Consider the following 22,478-nt stretch of genomic DNA (forward strand, 5'->3'; position numbering starts at 1 on the left):
CCCTTGGTGTGGGTGTCCAGAGGTACTCATTGGTGTACAGGGCTTCAATTGCAAAGCAAAACCGCATTAGGGACTTCAGAATAATTGTTTTTTCCATCCTCGCGATCTCATCCACTTGATGTGCAGATGCTCCATATGCAAGCATTCGCAAGGCAGTCGTAATTTTTTGCTCAAGAAGAAGACCTAGAACACGAAAAGCATCTTCTTTTTGCACAAAGTATGGATCATGGTTGCAAATAGCACTCATGATTTTGTCGAATAAACTTCATTGCATTATAAAATGATGTCTAAAAACATGATTAGGGAACACGCCGTTGGAAATAAAATAATCTTCCAAGAGATCTTTACCAAGTATTTCCCTTTTTCTATCGAAGTTTGCGGCACGTCTGAGTTTAGCTAACTGATCCAAAGCTTCCATGACACGGCGGGAATGTGAGGCCCTCTTCCTTCTATGGTCATTATCCTCATTCTCCTCCATTGCAAAAGCCTCATCTCTACCTCCACCTTCCTCGAGATTGATCAATTCTTCCTGTTGTGCCAACAATCTTTTCTGTTTCTCCTTAAATTGCTTATGCACTCTCCTTGAAGTACACATTGTAAAAAAACACTCAAGATTTGAAAACGATGAAGAAGGATTATGAGCTAAAAAGAAGGATTGAGTTTGGTGTGAGGATGGATGTAGAGATGTAGGGTTTATATGGACAAAAAAATAAAGGATGAGGTTCTAGACAATGCCACGTGGCACTACGTGATTGGTTGAAAATCTTATCGAAATCTTAGCTAAATTATTGCAAATAGGAAGTGACACATGGTGCGTCGGGATTGGTTAAAAATCTTATTGGAAATCTATCCATAAAATAGTACGTTCAAATAATGACATGTGGCGTAATAAGATTGGTTGAAAATCTTATCGTAATCTTAGCTAAATTATTGTAAACAGATAGTGACACGTGGCGTGTTGGGATTGATTGCAAATCTAAGTGGAAAATCTATTCACAAAATAGTACGTTCAGAAAATAACACATGGCGTGACAAGATTGGTTAAAATTTTTAATCGAAATTAAAACTATTTTATTTATTTATTCTTTTATAAAAAATTTTAAATAGGCTGGGTGCTAGTGCATTTTGTAGGGGTGAAGATCGTTTGTGCCAACGTATTTTTTTAGAGGTGGAGATGTATTTGACCTATTACTATTTATTGGAGTATCATGGATAAATGTGTTAGGTGCTAGCGCATTTGTGATAGGGTTGGAACTGCTTTAAAACCCCTCCGTTCCCCTCTTCGATCACACTCACTGAATCATCAACCACCCCATTTCCCATTCCTAGATCTGACCCTACCGACTGCAAACCATGGCCCCCTCGATGCTTATGGAGCGTCCGATACAATTCTCCAAGCATCTCTGCAGGCTCATGCTGACCCGACCCATGAGCACGGAGGGGCCGCGGCTAGGACCTTCTCGGGCGGTGTCAACAAGTGGAAATGGAAGCACATGCACGAAAAGCAAGCCAAAGAGAAAGAGAAATGCCTCTTAGATCAATAGAAACAGCTTTACGAGGCCCACCTCCACTCCCAAATTCGAACCAAAGTCGCTGGAAAGCCTGACCTGTTTTCAAATTTGGAATCCGAGCACAACCCGATGAACCACAACCAGCACATGAAAGCACTAGCCGATCGGTTCATGAAGGAAGGCGCGGAAGATTTGTGGAACGAAAAGGACTGGCCGATTGTTGAACCATCCCGGTCTGTTCGACCGGACGGACGGACGAGATTGATTACGGCGCCACCGCTGGACCTGAGGAAGCTAATATCGAAAGGTCGTGATTTGGCGGGAAGCAGTGAGACTGTAAATTTGAGTAATATGGGTGGCAAATTATGTTGGGAGTAGGAACTACTGGGCCCAGAGTCGAGGGTGGTTTCGGAGAAATGATAGTTCTTCCATGACTCGGATTTTGATTCGAACTGTGAATCCGTACAGTCGTTTTCGAATGAGAATTCGAGTTTCGGGAGAATTGTGAGGAGATTAGGGGATGGTACTGATGTGAATGTGGTAAAAACTAATCTTTATTTTTAGTTTTTACTTTGGAGTTATTGGAGATACTAATTCAATTTATGCATATGGGAGTGTGAAAAATCATGGAATGTAAACCTTCTGTTCATACTAATTGGTGTCGGTGTTCCTAAATGGGATACTAATTCAATTTATACATTTCTTTTGTAGACCTCTTTTGGTGACAACGAGTCGATGATACTTTGTGATTGAGCGTGTTCGAAAGTATTTGGTTTCGGAATATTTTGGAGCTTTGAATCATCTAGTATTCAAGATAATGACTACTTTTTGTTTTTAGAAGCTTTACTTTGTAATCATATGGATTATAATTAAAGACTTGCTTGGGTGTAGCAGAAAAATATTGTTCGTAAACTATTATTTCAATTATTGGAATTGTATGAGGACTTAAATGATTAAAATAGGGAAATGCATGCTAAAATGTACCTATAACAGTGTTAATTGTCAGAAAACGAAAATTATGACAAATTTTCCTTTTGTAATTTTCAAGTTGTTAAAAAAAAAACATGTAGACGGGTGAAAAAAAGGGTGAATAGGTAAAAAAATGATAAACAGGTAAATGGTTATGGTTATGGTTAAATGGGTACACGGTTATGGGTATGGATTACCGTTTATAAACGGTTATGGTTATGGGTATAATCGTTTATGCAATTACCTAACGAGTAAACGATTATGTGGGTATGAACATAAAATGGTTATAGGTAAATAATCGCAATTACCCGCCTGCCATAACCGTTGCCCATCCCTAGTCATCAGTTTAATCTCTTCCTCTTTGATTTTCTCTAGATCTGATTTTTCTACCGGTTTTTGGGTCTCCCTCATACTATGTTGTGCACTTCTTTGAACATCTCCACCTTCGATTGCAAACACCTAGACGATTAATTTTAATCACAAAAAAAATAAAATAAGGATGGATGTGCAGAGGTTGGGTGGGTGCTCTTGGAGAGAAGGGAGGGAGGGTCAGGGTTTTGAGGAAGAGGACGGTTTATTTATTTATTTTGTAATTTTGTAATTTTTTATTTTTTTTTTAATATCCACGTGGGACCCTTATTGACACATGGCGCCTAGTCATTGTTCACGTCAATGCCATGTCATCAGTTGACGGAAGACTTAACAGCCAGACTAACTGATGTATGAGACTGTCCCAAAATTAATATTTTAGGTATGACTTTGGAATAAAAAAAAACTTTATGTACCAAATGTTGAAAACCATGAAATTTGAAAATAGTAAACTGAGATTTACCCTATTTATTAATACAAATTTACTTTGTACACGTGTTCTTGTGTTATTCATTGCAAAAATTTCGTGTTTGCACTAGCTAGTTTCTTTAGTGGAGATGAAAGTAGAGTCATGAAACCATGCTATGCAGCTTCTTCCAGGGAAATTACTTTCAACTACAGAACTGATAATATTCTAGCTAGTTCAAGCAGCAGCAAGTGGATAGGCCCTTTTCAAGTGTTTCCTTGTTTATATGATTCTTAGTGGATTAATCACAACAAATATCTGTTTTCTATTGAGAAAAAGAAGAAGTGATTCTTCCCTTTGTTTTACTAGAGTGCCAGTCCGGTTTCCTAGCTTCGTTTGCTGTATAGGATTGGAACCTACGATGCATGGACACGGGAGAAATCCATCGTATCCAGTATCTGACACGCTGAGGATACGGATACGCAAAGGATACGCGTGGATACGCGCCCCGATACGTATCGGAATGAAGAGATACGTTTAGGACTGATAAGATACGCGTATCGTATCGTCCAGATACCCGTATCCTACGTTTCGGATACGTTTGAAACTAAAATAGGAGGATAATCAGAAAAAAAAAAAAATCACAATAAATCCGCGTAGAATCGTGATTGATCGAAGCTAGCTAACTGAAATCACTCTAAAATCGGAGGATAATTAGAAAAAATAAAATAAAACTCAGATTTACCTCTCAAACCTCATAACATAAATCACTCTTGTTGGGAGACTTTCACGAATCAGACCGTCATCTGCAACCGTTCCATCGTCTTAATCTGCAACTGCGCCGTCGTCTCCATCTGCTCCGTCTACAAGTGCTCCGTCGTCTCCTTCTCTGTCTGCAACTCCAGGTGAGTACTGAAAGTTTGAAAGAAACAAAAAGCTTTAAGCCTTTAAGGCTTTAACTGATTATAAAACGTAAAGCCGTTTGCTTTTCCAAACAATAATATATTATAATACCACTACCCACAATAATATATTATAATACCTATACCGCTACCCTTCGAATCTGATGAAGCTTTTTGCTTTTCTGTTTGTAATTTTTTGTATTATTATAATATTCTTCTGATGAAGCTTGTTGCTTTTCTGTTTGCTTTTTTGTTTTTAACTTTTTGTATTATTATAATATTCTTCTGATGAAGCTTGTTGCTTTTCTGTTTACTTTTCTGTTTTTAAATTTTTGTATTATTATAATATTTTTCTGATGAAGCTTGTTGCTTTTCTGTTTTTAACTTTTTGTATTATTATAATATTCTTGTATTTTGCATATTATAATATATTATTGTGTAGTGGTATGAATATTTAGATTATAATAATTTTATGTATATGCTTTCATGATGTGTTTTTTTATGTATATGCTTTTATGATGGATTAACTCTTACTGTTTATAACTTTATATGTTTGTTGATTTAGGAAAATGAATCATCCTGATAATCATGCGAATGATAATACTAATCTGGATGATAATGCTAATCCGGATGAGATTGTTGAAAATTATCACATTCCGTTGTGGAAGTATGTCAAAAAGCTCGAAAAAGTGGGAAATAAAGGAGGAGGAAATACTGAATTTAAATGCAATTATTGTCAGAAAACTTATAAAGGATCCTACCCTAGGGTCAAGTATCATTTGTTAAAAATGGCTGGAAACGGGATCGCGCCTTGCGGCAAGGTTACTAATGAAAATCTTGCAGAAATGAAAAAGTTAATTCGAGAGTGTGAATATAAGCTGAAGAGTTCTGCTCTTAAGAATGTGTCTTTGCCCAATACTGGTTCTTTCTGTTATGATCTACCTGAAGTGAATCTTGATCCAAAGAAGAGAAAAGGAACAAGTGGGCCTCTCAGTAAAGCTTTTAACAAGGAAGCTCGAGATCAATGTGATGCCGAGGTTGCAAGGATGTTTTATACAGGTGGCTTATCATTTAACCTTGCAAGAAATCCGCACTATCGAAACTCATATGTTCGTGCTTCTACACTTCCAGGGTATGTTCCACCAGGTTACAATGCACTAAGAACCACTCTTCTGCAACAAGAGAAGAGTCACATTGAACAATGCCTCCAACCAATCAAACGCACATGGAGCACTAAAGGTGTAAGTTTGTGCAGTGATGGGTGGACAGATGCACAAAGGAGACCACTAATTAATATTATGGCAACTTGTGAAAGCGGGCCTATGTTCTTGAGGGCAATTAATTGTGAAGGTGAATATAAAGACAAGCATTGTATTGCCAACTTTCTCACAGAAGCTATCAAAGAAATTGGTCATGAAAATGTTGTTCAAGTGATCACTGACAATGCTCCTGTCTGTAGAGCTGCTGGGTTACTTATTGAGGCTCACTATCCCCATATCTTTTGGACACCCTGTGTTGTTCACACTCTTAATCTTGCTTTGAAGAGTATATGCTCTCCGAAACAAACAGATGTTTCGTACGATGACTGCAATTGGATTTCAACTATTGCTAGTGATGTTTGGTCCATAAAAAATTTTATTATGAACCATAGCATGAGATTGTCCATGTTTAATGAACATTGCAAACTAAAGTTGCTCTCCATTGCCGAAACAAGGTTTGTTTTCTCCACTTTTTTTTTTTTTCTTATTCAATTATGAGCTATCCTAATTTTAAAATTTTTCAGATTTGCTTCCACACTTGTGATGCTTAGAAGATTTAAGGAAGTAAAGGAAGGTTTACAACAAATGGTGATTAGCCCGAATTGGGCTTTGTACAAAGAAGATGATTTGGTTAAAGCAGTGTTGGTGAAGCAAAAAATATTGGATGAGTACTTTTGGGAGAAGATTGATTATATTCTTTTCTTTACAGCTCCAATATATGAGGTTATTAGAATGGCTGATACAGATAAACCTTGTCTTCACTTGGTGTATGAGTGGTGGGATACTATGATTGAAAAGGTGAAAGCTGCTATCTACAGGAATGAGCGCAAGACATTACATGAAAAAAGCAGCTTTTTTGATGCGGTGTATCGCATTTTATTGGAGCGATGGACTAAAAGTAGCACACCACTTCATTGTTTGGCGCATTCATTAAATCCAAGGTAATGATTTTGCTAATATCCTTATAAACTCTTATAAATTAATCTTTAGCTTTATGATTATATTTTTAAAGTGCTATTTCTTTTATTTTAGGTATTATAGTTCAGAATGGCTCCAAGAAGAACCTAGTCGGGTTGCTCCACACCGAGATGTTGAGCCTACAACTGAAAGGAAAAAGTGCTTTGAGAGATACTTTTCCAATGAGGAAATTAGAAGAAGTATCCATGTGGAGTATGCCTCTTTCTCTATGTGCTTGAATGACTTTGGAGCTATTGATTCTATGAATGATAGGTTTCATTTGGAACCAGTGATGTGGTGGATTGTCCATGGAGCTTCTACACCTAGTCTCCAATCCATAGCGTTGAAGCTACTTGGACAACCTTGTTCCTCCTCTTGTTGTGAAAGAAATTGGAGCACTTATAGTTTTATTCACTCTCTAAGAGGGAACAAGATTACACCACAAAGAGCGGAGGATTTGGTATTTGTGCATAATAATCTTCGTCTTTTATCAAGGAATAGCTCAACCTACAAAGAAGGTATTACTCAATTGTGGGATGTTGTAGGAGATGACTTTGAAAACTTGGGTGAAGAAAGTGTCGGGATGCTTGATATTGCTAACCTTTCACTTGATGAACCGTCATTGGAGACTACTTTGATTACTGGAGGAGACATACTGAACGTGGAAGTTGAATGAGACTTTTTTTTTATTTTTTATTTTAATTTCGTTTGGATGATCTTTTTACTTTTTCAAGTTTTAATTAAGACTAATTGCTTATTGGATGAACTATCTTTCTAAATGTTTAGAGTTTATTGAAATAAATTTGCATGCTTATTTTATAATGTTTTAGATATGTGTGTGTGTGTATATATATATATATATTTTTTATTTATTTTTTTAATTGCCGTATCCTTGACGTATCGTGTCCTCATTTTTAGAAATTTCACGTATCGCCGTGTTGTATCGTGTCGTATCCCCGTATCCGTGTCCGTGTCCATGCATCATAGATTGGAACAAATACCTCACTACATTCAAGATTTAATGAACGAATATTAGCAAATTGAGTGATCGACATGGCTTGAATGTTCAATTTAGTGATGCTACTTCAGATTAGTAATAATTGCTGCAGCAAAAATTGGTAATCATAAATATAATCGCAGATCGCCCTCATAGAAATATGTAAATCAAATTAATTCCTGTGATGGGTTGTTAATTATCCTTGATTTAGAAAACCTTGTGACACAGCAGATGCCGAATGGTGTGCAGATGCTAGCAGGAGAGTTGGAGATGGTAAACTTATGGAAGTGAAAGTGAGAACACTACACAGCACAAAAATGGTGGAGAACTGAATAGGGAAGAGTAGGAAACAACGAATAGCACACGAGAAGAGCCTATGAATCGAACGTTCAATAGGTAAAACGCTGCCATACAGAAAATATTCAGACTAGTCAACAATCTGGCTATGTGCAAATGATTTTTCTATCCCTCAGATGCAGAGAGCTCAGACATTTACTCTCTCTGTCAACTGGTCCGTCAAAAGGCAATCAAATTTGCATCTATCAGCGGCTATTCCATTTCTACCCTTGCACTTATCACACAGCTGCCCCGCACACACAAGAAACTCCTTGAGCTGTGAGGCTTGCACAATGATTGACTCGCCAAGTTGTTCGCATATATAAGAGTAGCCGGAATACTCATAATCCTCTAGAAAGGTGCAGTGAGATACATTTACAACTTCCAAATATTACATTTCGCTCAATATACAGATCAAAGCTTTGATGCGCTCCTTAAGCCTTGGGGTGTAGGCAACAATGCCCCTTGCGCATACTGCGTTAAACTTAAAAAAGGAGCATATAACTTTAAGCTGAGGCATGTTGTTGAAGTAGTTTCCAACCAGCTTCATGATTGGAAAAGGAAAATCAAGACATGCAGCAGCCAACGACTCAAGTCCTGCCCATCTTCCAGGTTGGTAGAACAAGTTGTTTGAGGCCCGGGGTTCTCGGCGTTATCAAGTGGTCATCGTTTATGAATAAAGCGAAATGGAAAACCAAGGAAGATAAATTTCCACAACTGAAACGTAAAGCACTCTTCAATATTCCTCTCAGTCTTTTGCTCGATTCATCATGCAACCAAATGGTTAATCTTCGAGGAGCATTAAAGAAGTTAAACTTGAGCAGAGTCAGGTCAAGCTTTTTCCAATGGATTGGATTGCAGCAAGCTGCATTCCAGGATCTACAAACCAAAGAAACATACATCAAAACCTGAAAATTTAAGGTCACAAATAACTCAGATTCAAATTAGTTTAGAATTAAGAGGTACATGGACAGGGAACGTAGTTAGCTAGTTTGAGTTAACGAAGACGCCTACAACTACAAAGATGAGTTCAATGTTTTTACTTCTTGGACAAAAGAAGACAACTTTACATACAAAGTGGGGTTTAGTAGAAAAATGTGTTGTTTCCGTTTACCTGATACTAGACTAGGAAATTTTTCTAATTTAAGAAGAAAATATTGTATGCAGATCCTAGTCCTACGGGCGTAAAGTATAAAGATTAGTTCCAGTCTTCATGAGCACTTCAAAATGGATATGCGTCTTCAATATTGCAAGTGAGTTTCTAGAGTTTGAAATTGCTGAAATAATAAATAAGAATGACAAATGAATGATGACGTAGTAACTCTTAACCTAATGGTTTACCATGCTAAACAGGCAAAAAATGCGAAGGGGATTGTACTTGAGCTGCAGATGAATGCTCAACCAGATATTGATGACTTTTAAAAAGCACATTAAGTTCGCTAACGATTGGCTCGTTTGGATATGTTTTTAAAATGACTAAAAGCGCTTTTAAAAAAAATGTTTTTGGTTTTAAAAGAACTTCAGGTGATTTCTGTAATAAACATCAGTTATGTGCTTCTTCCATGAAGCACTTTAAATACTTTTCTAAAATTTACTTGCATTTTTACTAATGATTGGTTTCAAAAACGCTTTCAGTCATTTTAAAAACACATCCAAACGAGCTATTAAAATAAGTTTTACTCAAAGCCCTAATGTATGTCATACGTTACACGTAAGGACATAGTATATTCTGGAGCATTTAGGGCTGATATTTCACAGGAACTTTTTTAACTCTTGATCAAATCTACTGCATTATTCATAAAATCAACCCGAAATGTATCTGATTCAAAAATAAACCTAGAGAGAGAGAGAGAGAGAGAGAGAGAGAGAATGCTGTTCTACTCACCTCATGAAAACGTGAACCGGAGAATCCAAAGTTGCATAAAGTCCATGTCGTCCAATTGCAAGTGGAGCCATACTCCTCCATCCTTTTCAAGGATAGGGTAATGGAATTGTGCTTCTCTCTAAAATAAACCGGTAATAATTAATACCCCTAGAAAAAGGCATAAATAATGTAAATTAAATAAATAAAAAATTAATTACTGTGTCAAAATTTTAATCAAAGTTTGAAAAAATATATCGTTGTTAAAAATAAAATAAAATAAAGAATAAATGTTTAGTGAAAAAACTATGAGATAGGAGTGATGAATTCTATTATCTCAAAAAAAAAAAAATGTGTATATACATATATATATATATATATATATCATTCTTTGAGAAAAAAACCCAATTTAATATATATTATGAAAAAGCTGTTAGACCATTACAAACCCATAGCTTACCCGACGTGAAGACGGAGGAAGTTAAGTCGAGATACGCAGTTTGTGAGATGCTGTTTCTTGAACCAGCTGCTCATCCTCATAGCTCAGTTGCTCCGACTTTCGTTTACGCATATACCGACCATTTCTACAAATTCTAGTCAAATGACATCGATCGGTTTTTGTTCTTAGTTAACATTCAAATAATATTATAAACAAATAACGCTCCCCATACAAACTGTTTTCTCTCTCGAAAACTCTAACTCACTCTCTCTTTCTCTAAGTTGTTTGGTCATATGAAGGGCAAGAACTGCATTTAAAAAGAGGGAAGACGGTCTTAGATGGAATTGTCAGTTTCAGGCAATGCAAGATTAGTGCATGTCAAGGGGTCTCGCTGACTCACACCCGGCAACGGCAACTACACCAACTATTTGAGTGACACGATTTAAATAGATAAGTAACGTCAATTGATGTATATCTTGGCTAGGTTCATTGAACCTAGCTCTTTGAGCAAAGCGTAAGGATTACAATTTTTCGAGACTTTGGATGTGATTCTTATCTATTAATATTCTTTAACTGATATTTTATTGGTTTTCAATTTTTGATCGAAGTTCTTGAAATTATGTAATAATTTATTTCTATTTATGTTATTATATTTTTTAAAATTAAAAATTGAAACTTATAGTTGTTTATCTATTAATATTCTTTAACTGATATTTATGTTACTATTGTGTGTGTATATATAAACAATTCATCAAAATTAACAAAAAAATTATTGTACCACAACATGGGTGCATTCTTCAAAACCACACATAAAAAATAATAGACATTAGGCTTAATAACATTAGTAAATTTCTTTGATAAAACTTGACATGGATACATTCTTAAATCAAAGAAAAAGAATGTACTCATATAAATTTAAAAATGGATTAGAAAAGAATTGAAAAGATTTCGACCCAAACTCGCCTCGGAGTGTACATTCATTATTTTTTTACATGACGACAATGATTCTTGTCATAGAAATTTTTATAACCATATACTGGTGGAATGGGGATGTTACTTTAACTTTCGACCGAAACTCGCCTCGGAGTGTACATTAATTATTTTTTTTACATGATGACAATAATTCTTGTCATAGAAATTTTATAACTGTGACTATGGTCTTGTTTGGCAGCTTATATAAGTGACCGGATATAATTAATAATATGAATCTAGTTGTTTGGTGCATAATGTGTAAAATAGCCATCAGATAATACAATCCGGCACCACAATTTTAATACACCCTACACCCGCTTAGTTATCCTCTCTTATACGCTGGTATAAGTTAGTCGAGCGTTCGTTTTTCTCTAACCCTCTCTACTCCTGCGCATCGAGATCAAGGTGTTGCCGCTCTTTCTAAGGAGACTTTGAATGCAGTCCTTATCTATTATAATATTCTTTAACTATTATCTCGTTGGTTTTCAACTTTTGATCGAAGTTCTTGAAATTAATGTGATAATTTATTTCTATTTATGTTACTATATATTTTTAAATTAAAAATTGAAACTTAAAGTTGTTTATATTAATGAGATTTTAAATAAAATTCATAATTTGTGGGTTAAAAATATTAAAATATAAATTATACTAGTGTGTGTGTGTGTGTGTGTGTGTGTGTGTATCAAGCCCTTTATGCAAAGGGATCCCCATTTTATGAAAATAATGGAGATTAGGTGTGGGGTCCACTCCACATTGAATTTCAACGATCCGAATCGTCTATTTTGTTAGTCTCCATTCATAGATCATTCTAGCAAAAAGTCAATTCAATTCGAAACCATTTGCCTATTTAATTATCAAGATCAAATTTCATTGTTTCTTATATAACAAAGTATATTCGTTCATTTCTTTGAACACAATTAGATGTCTTAAATATTTCTGATTTAGCTAATATTTTGCAAGAATGATCTATGAGTTACAACTTGAAAAATAGACGTCTCATATCGTTAAAGTTCAATATGGTATGGACCCCACAACTAATCCCCATTTTTATAAAAAAAAAGGGGATCCCTTCTGCTAAAGGTTTCCTATATATATACACATGGGTACATTCATCAAGATTAACAAAAAAAATTATTGTACCAAAACATGGGTACATTCTTCAAAACCACACATAAAAAATAATAGATATTAGGCTTAATAACATTAGTAAGTTTCTTTAATAAAACTTGACATGGATACATTTTCAAAACAAAGAACAAGAATGTACCCATATAAGTTTAAAAATGGATTAGAAAAAAATTGAATAGATTTTATATAAAAAATGATATATTTTACATAAAATAAAATGGGTATATTTAAGAATGGGTACATTTTAAGATTAAAAATTTGGAAAATTACATGAATGAGAACATATAGGATTAAAAAATTGAAAACATTTTTTAAAAAGCTAATGGGTACAAACTTATTCTAATTTTTTATTTATTTTGGAAATGTTTTGAATTTAAAACACTTAAATTACCCTTTACTTAAAAAGGAATCTAAATAAGAAATATGGGTAGTAACGTAATTTCACATAGCCAAAATTTTGTTTCTTTTTTTTTTTTTTTTTTTTCAAAACCTCACATGCATGTGATTTTAACATATCTCTATTTTTTTTTTTAGTACATCAATATTTTTACACTAAGGAGAGGGAGAGTTCGGCTAAGCCCAATGGACAGCCTAATTTGGTATCGAATTCGCCATCCACGAGATTTGAACCTAAGACCTCTCACTTTCAAGTGAAGAGGAATACCACCAGACCGTAGTACTGAGTGACAACATATCTCTAATTAAAAGATAAAAATATAAAGCTCTCTCCCTTCTCTCTTGTCTCCCTCACTGTCTCTCACTCCCTTCCTATCTCCTTCCATTTTAAAAATAGAAATAAAACAATTGCATACACATTTTGCGTGTGTCCATATGCTAATCAAGGATAAAAAAAGGGGATGGGGACGGTTTCGACCCAAACTCGCCTCGGAGTGTACATTAATTTTTTTTTTTTACATGACGACAATGATTCTTGTCATAGAAATTTTATAACCATATACTGGTGACATGTGTTGTTACTTTACCTAATTTAAATCGTTTATCTTTTTTTTTTTTTAATTGGAATATGTTATATTTCCTCTATTTTGTGGACTTCAAATATTAGCGAACTTTTTATCTTTGGATTTACTATTAGGTTTTACTATTATGATTCTTTTGATATGTATTGTTTTTTCTAATTACTCTAGTTGAAGAAAATGTTTTAATTTCAACTTTTTGTAATGGGGCGGGAGTGGGAAACGGGCTCCCGTTCTCCGCTCCCAATTGGGGGTTGGGACTTGGGATGGGGAATCTCTGATTTAATATTTAATGGCATGGCGCTCAGCACTTCCGCCCATTGCCATCACTAGCAAAGCTACAATAAGTATTCAATGTTCTTGTTTCTTTTATTGTTAATAGGGTTTTGTTCATCAGTTTATAATATATATATATATATAGAGACTTATTTGCTATAGTAAAACTAGATACTTGTAAAGAAGGGTTCATCTATATATTTATATCTATATCTATATCTATATATATATATATATAGAATTGAGGACCAACGATTAAGAAATGCAGATAGAATATAAGGATGTATGAATCAGAAATAGATCAAATAAATGCTAATGCAATTACCAACCACTTGGCTCTGATACCAAATGGGGCGGAACTAACAGCAGCAGGCGGCAAAGCCGTCCATAGAATTCAGAGTGCGGAAGTAAAGCATATAAAAACAGAGAACATTAGCATTTATTTGATCTATTTCTGATTCATACATCCTTATATTCTATCTGCATTTCTTAATCGTCGGTCCTCAGTTCTTCTTGCTTATTAAGCACTGAAATTTTATTACAACAAATGTCCATGCATCCAAACTTAATGTTTGGCGAGGAGACTTCGCTAGAATTGCTAGAGTCAGAAACGGAAAAATCGGGATTTTTATCAGATTGACTAGAGTCGGTATTTCTAATTTCTAAAGCCTGAATAAGTTGAACCTTCTCCTCTTCAGAGATTTTTAGTTGGTTAATAACCTTTTTAACTCTACATTCATTTGCATAATGACCAAATTTGCCACATTTGTAGCATTTTCCCTTTTTATTTTGAAAATCCTTTTTAGGCTTTCGAAAAGGTTTTTTGTTTGGAGATGGTTTTTCATAAAATTTATTTGTTTGAAAAGGTTTGTTGGAAAAATTTTTGTTTTTATAAAATCTGGATTGATATTTAGAAAATCTGCTGGTTTGTTGGGCTCTTTTCTTTTTATTCGAAGGAGCAATCGGAGGTAAACCATATTGTTCACAAAATGTTCCAAGTTCGTATTTAGCAATAGATTTATCCTTATTAACTTGTTTTGAAATCTTCATGTCAATACACATTTTCAATCCTTCCTTTTGTATAATATTAACTATGTTACCATAAGTAAGGGTATGATAAGGTATGACACCTTCTTCATTTACTAAAACATTTCGGATTTTGTGAGCAAAAGGATTTGGTAAACCATTGATAAATTTTTCTTTCCAAAAGGGTTGATTACTATCTTCTCTAAGCATAACTCTAGATATGAAAACATCTTTATACCATCTGAAATCACTTAAGGTTGGACACCTTAAATTACTCAGTTGGTCGTGAATACGAGTAGTGACGTTGCTGGGTGTTCCTATGAAGTGTTCTATAATCGTATAAAGTAAAGTATTTACTCCGTCGGGTATTCCTTGTCCTATCGTTTCATCAAAGATGGGAAGTCCTTCCTCATCTTTTTTTACCGCAAAACATATTTCATCTCTGGACTGAGAAGTTAAGTGCTTCTCCCACCAAGAATGAAGCATTCCAGTGAAACCAGTGACGAGAAGATCAACGATTTGTGTTTGTGTAAAATTGTGATTTGAAATGTAGCTATTAGCAACCATGGACATGTGTTGAAGTTTGTTCAAAAGTTCTTGTTCTGACAATCCATCTATATTCCATTCATAGAGTTTGTCAACAGAGACTGAAAATTGATTTTGGATATTTCTTTCTTCAAACTGAAGATCAGGGGGAGTTGACCTGGGATACCAGTTTTTTGTAAGAGAAGTAGGGTTGACAGGATGAGTATGAATGCGTTTTAAATCAAAAGTTGGCTGAAGATCAATGTTTTGAAAAGCATTTTCAATATTTTGGATAGCAGAACTAGTTTCCGTGTCCTGAGAAGAATCTGGGCCATATGTGTTTTCTTCTTCAACAGAAACATCATTGTTTTGCAAAACAGTGACAACTTTCTCTTTTTTGAGCTCAGTGAGCATATGATCAATTTTTTGTAAAGTAGACATAGATTTTAAAGCAGTGGAACTTGAAGAAGTATCAGTAAAATTTACTAAAGGTTTTTCTTTTTGAGAAGATTTTGGTTGAGACAATTTGTCAATTTTTGTTTCAATTTTATCTAACTGTTTTCCAATAGTGTGAAGACTTTGGTTTGTAAAATTATTCTGCTCGATGACAGGTTTAAAACCAGAATCCTCTTTTGGAATTTTGAAAGGGGTTGCGGGAATGTTGGTATTACCAGTGGAAATTAAAATAGTTTCTTTGGGAGGATGACTAGAGGAAACCAAAGTTTTGTCTTCCTTAACCCAATTTTCTTTGGTAACAACCGTAACTTTATTTTTGGTTTCATAATGTTTTTCAATAAAATCAAAGAAAGATATTTCAAATTGGTATTGTTCTACAAAAGCTTTCCATTCAGCATAAATGGCTAGCTTTTCTTCATCACAATACTTTTTTCGAAAAATATTTCTTCTGGGGATGTTTTCCTCAGAAGCGATGTCAGCTTTAAGCTTCCTCCATCGGATTTTATGTGGTTTGTTTAAAACAAGTAATTGGTGATTCACCGATGTTGTTTCAAAATCAGAAGCAGTTGGAGAAGTGGGTTCTTCTTGGTTTGGAGGATGATAAACAGGATGTGCAACTTGTGAAGAAGTGTCGACAGACTTTAATTTGAGCAAATCATTGATTAAAACTTGTTGTGCAGCTTCCTGCTCTTTTAACTTTTTGTTCACTAAAGATTTGATTAAATCTTGATCTCGACCCAGTCTATCGGTTGACGTGGATCCAAAAAAAGACTGTCTACTTGGAGTAAAAGATTTATGTGAATGTACTGATTCACAAGATTTTCTTGCTGGTCTATCAAAATTGATTTTTACAGTGCCGTCAAAATATTGTTCAATGTTGTCAAGATTAACAAGACTGTTTTGGACCGAAACCGGCTTACTTTCATTAATTAAACACGAATCTGAAGGGAAACTGATGTCTGACCACCTAATGGTTCTTGGTACTCTTATGTTTGCGCCTTCTTGGGTTGTTTGGATCAAAAGAGTGTGGTCATGAGGACTTTTGTTCAAAGCTTGAAAATTCATGTTTGTGCCAGTGACTTTGTAATAAATTCTAAAAATAAGTGCCAAAGGTTGTGTTCCTTCCAGGACTTGGTACCCGGAGGTTTTGATATTAAGAGTAAGAGCTTTTAAAACATGTGGATCTGAAAGACTTATTGTGAGATCTGGAAAACAATCAAAATGGATAGGTCCGTTGTAAAGACTGAAGGAAGATTTGTGAAAAACAAGTTCATTTGAGCAACATCAACAACATGCAATTAACAATTAAAAGGCGGAATCATGTTTATATGCACTCAAAAACAAAACTTAACCCATGAACTTCAAAGCCTAGTAGATAGGTGAACCAAGACTCAACTCAAAACAAAGTGAGTTGAGAAATCAATACCTTTGTAGATTCCTCTTCGCATAAGCAAAGGCTAATCACCCAAAGAGAGGGCCTTCATTCCTTGCATCTTAGATCCATGGATTTGGATGGATGAAAAGGTTTCTCCAAGTTCCCAAAATTGAGAACCTCTAAGTCTCCACACCAAGGCATATTGTAGAAGAAATGAGTGACCTTGAGGAAGTAAGATTGCTAGATGTTTTCCTCAAGGTGGCCGGCCATTTCTAGAGAGAAAGGAGAGTTTGTGTTTCTCCAATTTCCCCAAAAACAACCCTTAATGAATTTTGGCTATTAAGTCACACTTATACCTTAATTCATTTGAGTGGCAAACTTGTAAATAAGTCCAAAACCCACTCTTTCTCTAAATGGCTGGCCTTAGGGTATTCATTGGGCTATTTGGGCCTTTGTGAATCATTATTCATTAAGTTGTCATACAACTTAAGTCAATGGACTTGACGTTCGAAGCCCATTGGGCCTTAAGGTCCAAAACTATCCCGAGGTCTTCAACGAACTTATTCGTTTGATTAATAATCATATTAATTAATCCTTGCCATAAATAATTAAACCATTTAATTATTCTTACTCATCTCCGTTGAATCTTCAATCTCTACCTTACACGGTGTACGATCCATTAGGTTCCTTTTATCGAGGCAGTGGGCGATTCAAACTCTTTCAAATCGATTGTGAATTGAAACTTACTTTCAATTCTCCCCTTAGTGATAATACACTTTTAGGGCTTCCACAAACCATGGTTGACGCCTAGCAGCATGTCATGGTTACCCAAGCTAATCAGAAGAGGTGGAGAACCTATTCAGTTTTAGGATTACAAATGCAATACGGTCTTTCTCTAATACAATACTCTTGACCACATTGTTTGGTTTGATAGTTTATTCATGTCTACTATCCAATGTGAGTCTTGTGCTTATATGATTACCTTGAATGTGATTTGGAACACATTCCTAAATCTCATTCATACTTTGGCCAAAGATTCTTAATCATATCATAGAGTATTCTCCCTCAAACAGTTTGAAGGTTAGAGATCCCTTGTTGCGCATTCACTTGCCTCCATGGTTAAGTGGCTTAACACCAACGATGCCATGGACACCCTCCTGATGGAGTGACTTTGACATAATCAAAGATTAAGGACCTAACCACAAGACAACTGTGATGCCTCAGGTCAAAAGACTAATTTGCATTATCCCAACCATGAGTTCTCATGTGACATGAATATGAGAACTCTTCGTTGATTGTGTTCAGTGAACTCATTCTCTATTGAGCACCTACGTACTTGTCTTGATGTCACACACACCAATGACTCGAGACTAGTCACTCTCCCTGAGAGAAGACATAGCACGTACTGATCTTAACGGACTGTCAACGCCCAATTGACAATCCTATGATCAGGAACGTTTAGGATGTGTCAACGAAAGAATGGTCTCATGAATCTAACTTCTTTAGATCGCATTCTTCCAATCACATATTCCTTGGACTTATCGTTTAAGCATATAACATTTATATGAGACGGCTCAAACAATAATCTTTGCCCTTTACATTTAAACTACATTAGTTTGAAATGTCCGTAAAGTATCATCATATGATTGGTTTTAGGGCACATTTCCAACAATCTCCCACTTGCACTAGAGCCAATCAGCTTAGTCATCATTGATGATACCTCTTCTGTAATTCATTTCATAAATGGCTGAGTAGTAGGCCTAAACAATGGATATCTATATGTTATCCATAGAAGCAACCTTGAGAATAACGATGTCACCATTATACATGATTCTCAATCATGTGGTTCAGTCTCTCATTTGAGTTCGGACTTTGATGAGACCTTGATTCCCTGGCTTGAGCTATCGCTCCATTAGTGTCATACACTTTCTGGTTGGAACCGAATGGAGAGTTCATGAATGAACTTTCCCATCCAAACAACAATGTTATAAGCTTCTATATGGCAATATATTTTGCATACATGATGGAACACATTAAAGTCATTTACTTTTAACGTTTCCACCCAAATATCTCTTTAGTCATAATAAAGAGATATCTCATTATCACTTCATTCATAATGAAGAGATATTCTATGATGGATTAGATTCATAATCTAATACATTTACGCTTCCATTACGTTACTCTAATTCTTCCTCATTCTTGAGGAATCCATCCTTAGTATTTCTTAAATACCTAAGGATTCACTTGACAGTTGCCATGGTTCTGATCCTGGGCTTGCACTGATATCATCTTGTACCGTTCTAGGTACAACTTATATCAATGTTTTCATACAATATGTAATACATAAATCACCTTTCTGCGTATGCATAAAGGATTCTATTTACGCATTATTTCTTTGGGAGTCAAAGGGTACATTCCCGTTGAGAAGAACAACTTCCTAGTCTCACTAGAATTGTCATTCTAATTGAAGTTTATCATCATATGAGAAACTGCCTAGCATCTCATTGTCTATTTTAGGGATTGATATAATCCAATTATATCTTGAAATCTATCATTATAGATTTCCATCCCATGTATATAGACTATGTCTCCCATATACATTCTATCATTATAGAATGTTTAAAGTCATAACTTTAATGATGAAGAATTCCTTTCATTTTCAAAATTAATATATATCATGTATATATATTCAAATTTAGGAATATGATCAACTCCCACTAATCTTTTGTAAACCTAGTAAACAAAAGATTCATTTACATCTTTATGAGAAATCAAACAATTGATCTTTTCTCATAAGACGCTTATAGCTCCCACTAGCTTGCTAAGATCCATGATGGATGGATCTCTACAACTAACATGTCTTAGAAGTATATATCATATATATATGGGTAATTGATAATGTCCAACGAACTAAATCTTATTTATGTTCATTCTTCTCCTAATTGAGAAATTCATTATCTTACGATGCTACTTTCCTTGATATTTTTCAAGGAAATTAATCTAAAGTGTTACTTTTTCCTTAGATCAAATCTAAGGAGGTAAATACTTTAGACGTCTTACTCATCTACTTACATTTCTTGAATTCTTTGAAACCTTTTGCAAAGTATTCGGACTTGTGTTTATTCAAAATAAACTATAGTCCAACCAAGAGTGATCTTCGGTGAATGTCATACAACATGAGTAGTATTATGTTGTGGACAAGTGCCACTAACATCTAAGTGAATTAACCTCAACAACTTTGTGATTCTTTCTTCTTTCCAAAAGAATAAAGATTCGAACATTTCGCCTCTATACAATTTTAACAAGAAGGTATTGGATCCGGATCTAACGATCCAAAGCATCTATCTATGACCAACTCGTAACTTATGTTTTAGAGGTATCACAACTCAGTTGGGATTAGTCACTACCTTGCAACCTTTTGGGTTTTAAGCATCGTTATATTCTTAAACAGTTAACACTACCACATCATCTCTACTACAGAGACAATTAATTAGATTACCATAATCTAATCATAAAGAACAATGTTTTGTCAAACAAAACATTTATCCATCTCTACAACTGTGACGGAATTATGTTCCTTTAAAATTGGGACGTAAAGACAATCTTTGGTTTTTCCAATTTCTTTGGTAGTTCATATGAGGAAGTAAGTACAATCCACTTTCGCAGAGATCTATATTCGATTCACGTTTGGAATGTGAAGTACTTTCTCTTTTCTCATTAATCTTCTACTTCTTATTAGCACACTTTTACAACAATTGTAAAACATAGTTGCTAATACAGAATCATGTATTCAAGTAGAAGAACCAACTGTTTTGAATTATTCAAGAACATTTTTCAACACCTTCGAAAGGTGTGTTCTTGACACTTGCAAGACATTTCTTGCAAATACCCCTTCCAATGTCCATCCTTTCATAAAGAAAGTTTGTTCCCTTGGAGTTATTTTGCCTTCTTCATTTGACTTCCCTTTTGATTACAATAGTCATGGTCCCTAAACTCCCACTATCTCTCTTGAAACTTATTTCAAATGTGTTATACACATCAAACGATTTGGAGAGCGTGCAGTTATTGTTCACTATATAGTTTACAATAAACTTAGTGAACCATTAGGATAGGGACACAAAGGTGAAGTCCTTGCCTAGTTTCCGTCTCGTTAAGTGGTTTAACACTTCAACACTCAATGATTCAAAATCATCATAAGTCCATATAAATGGACTATTTTTGTCAACCAACCATTATGTTCTAAACATAATAACAAACTTTCAAGAGTTGTTCAAGGCAACTCTCATTTCTTCATACAACAATTTGTAAGTGAAGAATCATGGCACATAAAGTGTCCATGCCCTTGTGCTTACTTCTCAAGTTCCTTGTTCGTGTAACAAAGAGACAAGCACTAGAGTTTGCATTGTCCTCTTCATGGTAGACTTATCTAACATGTTCTTCCATTGATACATTATCAATAGGAAGATTGTGAGGATGAGACTACTTAGGTACTTTTACAATCCATTCAAGACAATCTATGGGATTGTGGTACCAAGTTCGGAAAACAAAGCGTTCGGTTTTTCTTTGTCAAGTTTTGGATAGCGTTTGCAAATATATTGGTAAACAAATACATAACGAATATAAATTGATTGATTTTAAGCTATTTGATCCGGGTCTTTAAATCAAAATAGCACCACCCACTATTTTTGGCAAATTCCATATCCCTCATCGGAATTCGAGAGTTTTGGAGGAAACTCTTAGTAGGGTATGGGAGGCTCACTATTACCAAGCCCACCTCACGATGATACGATATCGGCTAGCATTAATAATAATGAGAGAGTACGCTTACTCATTTGCATCTCTTGCAAGTACCCATCTTATTTGGCCTCTAGAGAATGTTGCCTCACAATGATATGATATCGGCGCCATTGCACTTAGTTAAGTTATTCCCACCATGCTTAGTTCATGAAGGGGTTCAAGAATAGCCTCACAATGATATGATATTGGCCATCCTCATTGTCTACACTCACCTCATCATATGCGTATAGATTCATCCTGAGTGTAAGCATGCACTTTGTACTCCCCCATGATAGGGTGAAGCCGGTGTACAAGTCACAAACGATTGGAGCCTACCACGGTGGAAGGCCACGAAGAGATATTCAAAGCATCTCTCACTTATCAACTTAATATTGATTTGGTTGAGGGTTTTTAGGTCTCATCACATATAAACATACATTTTAATCCAATTAAAACATTTTGGTCCTATTACAACTATTGGTCCATATGATTGATTTAGTAGTATATAATACTCCCACTATGCTTTTAAAACGGTTTTTAAAGCAAGACTATATGGTACTACTAACATAAGATTTGCATTCATTGATGGACTATATAGTTGCCTTAGGGCCTTAGGATGACTATGAACCTTTGATTAGATCCAACACGAGCCTTGTGTTGAATCTCGGTCTAGGGATGGTGATTGATTTTAGTTACGCGTTTAATCACATTAAGGAGTGTTGTATTATTGGGCGTTGGACCCAACTACTCCAATTTCATGTATATCGAATAAAACAAGAAAGGAGTACTTCAAAGTAAATAAGAGCTTATGCTCTTTTACAACAATTGATCAAATCAAATTACTTTAAAGTAAAGAAGAGCTTATGCTCTTTTACAACAATTGATCATATCAAATTACAACCAAAATTTAATCTACACATTCCCATGGTTCAAACAAATTTGAAACGGCCATTCATATAGCTCA

General features: G+C 35.0%; 1 protein-coding gene across 1 annotated transcript; it reads left to right on the forward strand.

Annotated features, from left to right (window-relative positions):
* The first annotated feature begins 1,640 nt into the window (after positions 1-1,640).
* On the forward strand, positions 1,641-7,102 carry LOC125479940. Its single transcript, XM_048590102.1, has 6 exons — positions 1,641-1,847; positions 1,980-2,051; positions 4,054-4,160; positions 4,723-5,871; positions 5,941-6,357; positions 6,449-7,102. The coding sequence occupies exons 1-6, from the start codon at positions 1,641-1,643 to the stop codon at positions 7,047-7,049; spliced, it is 2,553 nt and encodes an 850-aa protein (XP_048446059.1). The 3' UTR covers positions 7,050-7,102.
* The last annotated feature ends 15,376 nt before the right edge of the window (positions 7,103-22,478 follow it).

The sequence above is a fragment of a genome, unplaced genomic scaffold (genome assembly GCF_019419815.1).
Source record: "Pyrus x bretschneideri cultivar Hongxiangsu unplaced genomic scaffold, Pyrus_bretschneideri_v1 Contig30, whole genome shotgun sequence".
Taxonomy (NCBI): Eukaryota; Viridiplantae; Streptophyta; class Magnoliopsida; order Rosales; family Rosaceae; genus Pyrus; species Pyrus x bretschneideri.

Coding starts and splice junctions, on each gene's coding strand:
- LOC125479940 (XM_048590102.1), top strand. CDS start 1,641: ATGAACCACAACCAGCACATGAAAGCACTAGCCGATCGGTTCATGAAG. Junction 2,052..4,053: donor ATGGTACTGATGTGAATGTG/GTAAAAACTAAT, acceptor TTCACGAATCAG/ACCGTCATCTGCAACCGTTC. Junction 6,358..6,448: donor GCGCATTCATTAAATCCAAG/GTAATGATTTTG, acceptor CTTTTATTTTAG/GTATTATAGTTCAGAATGGC.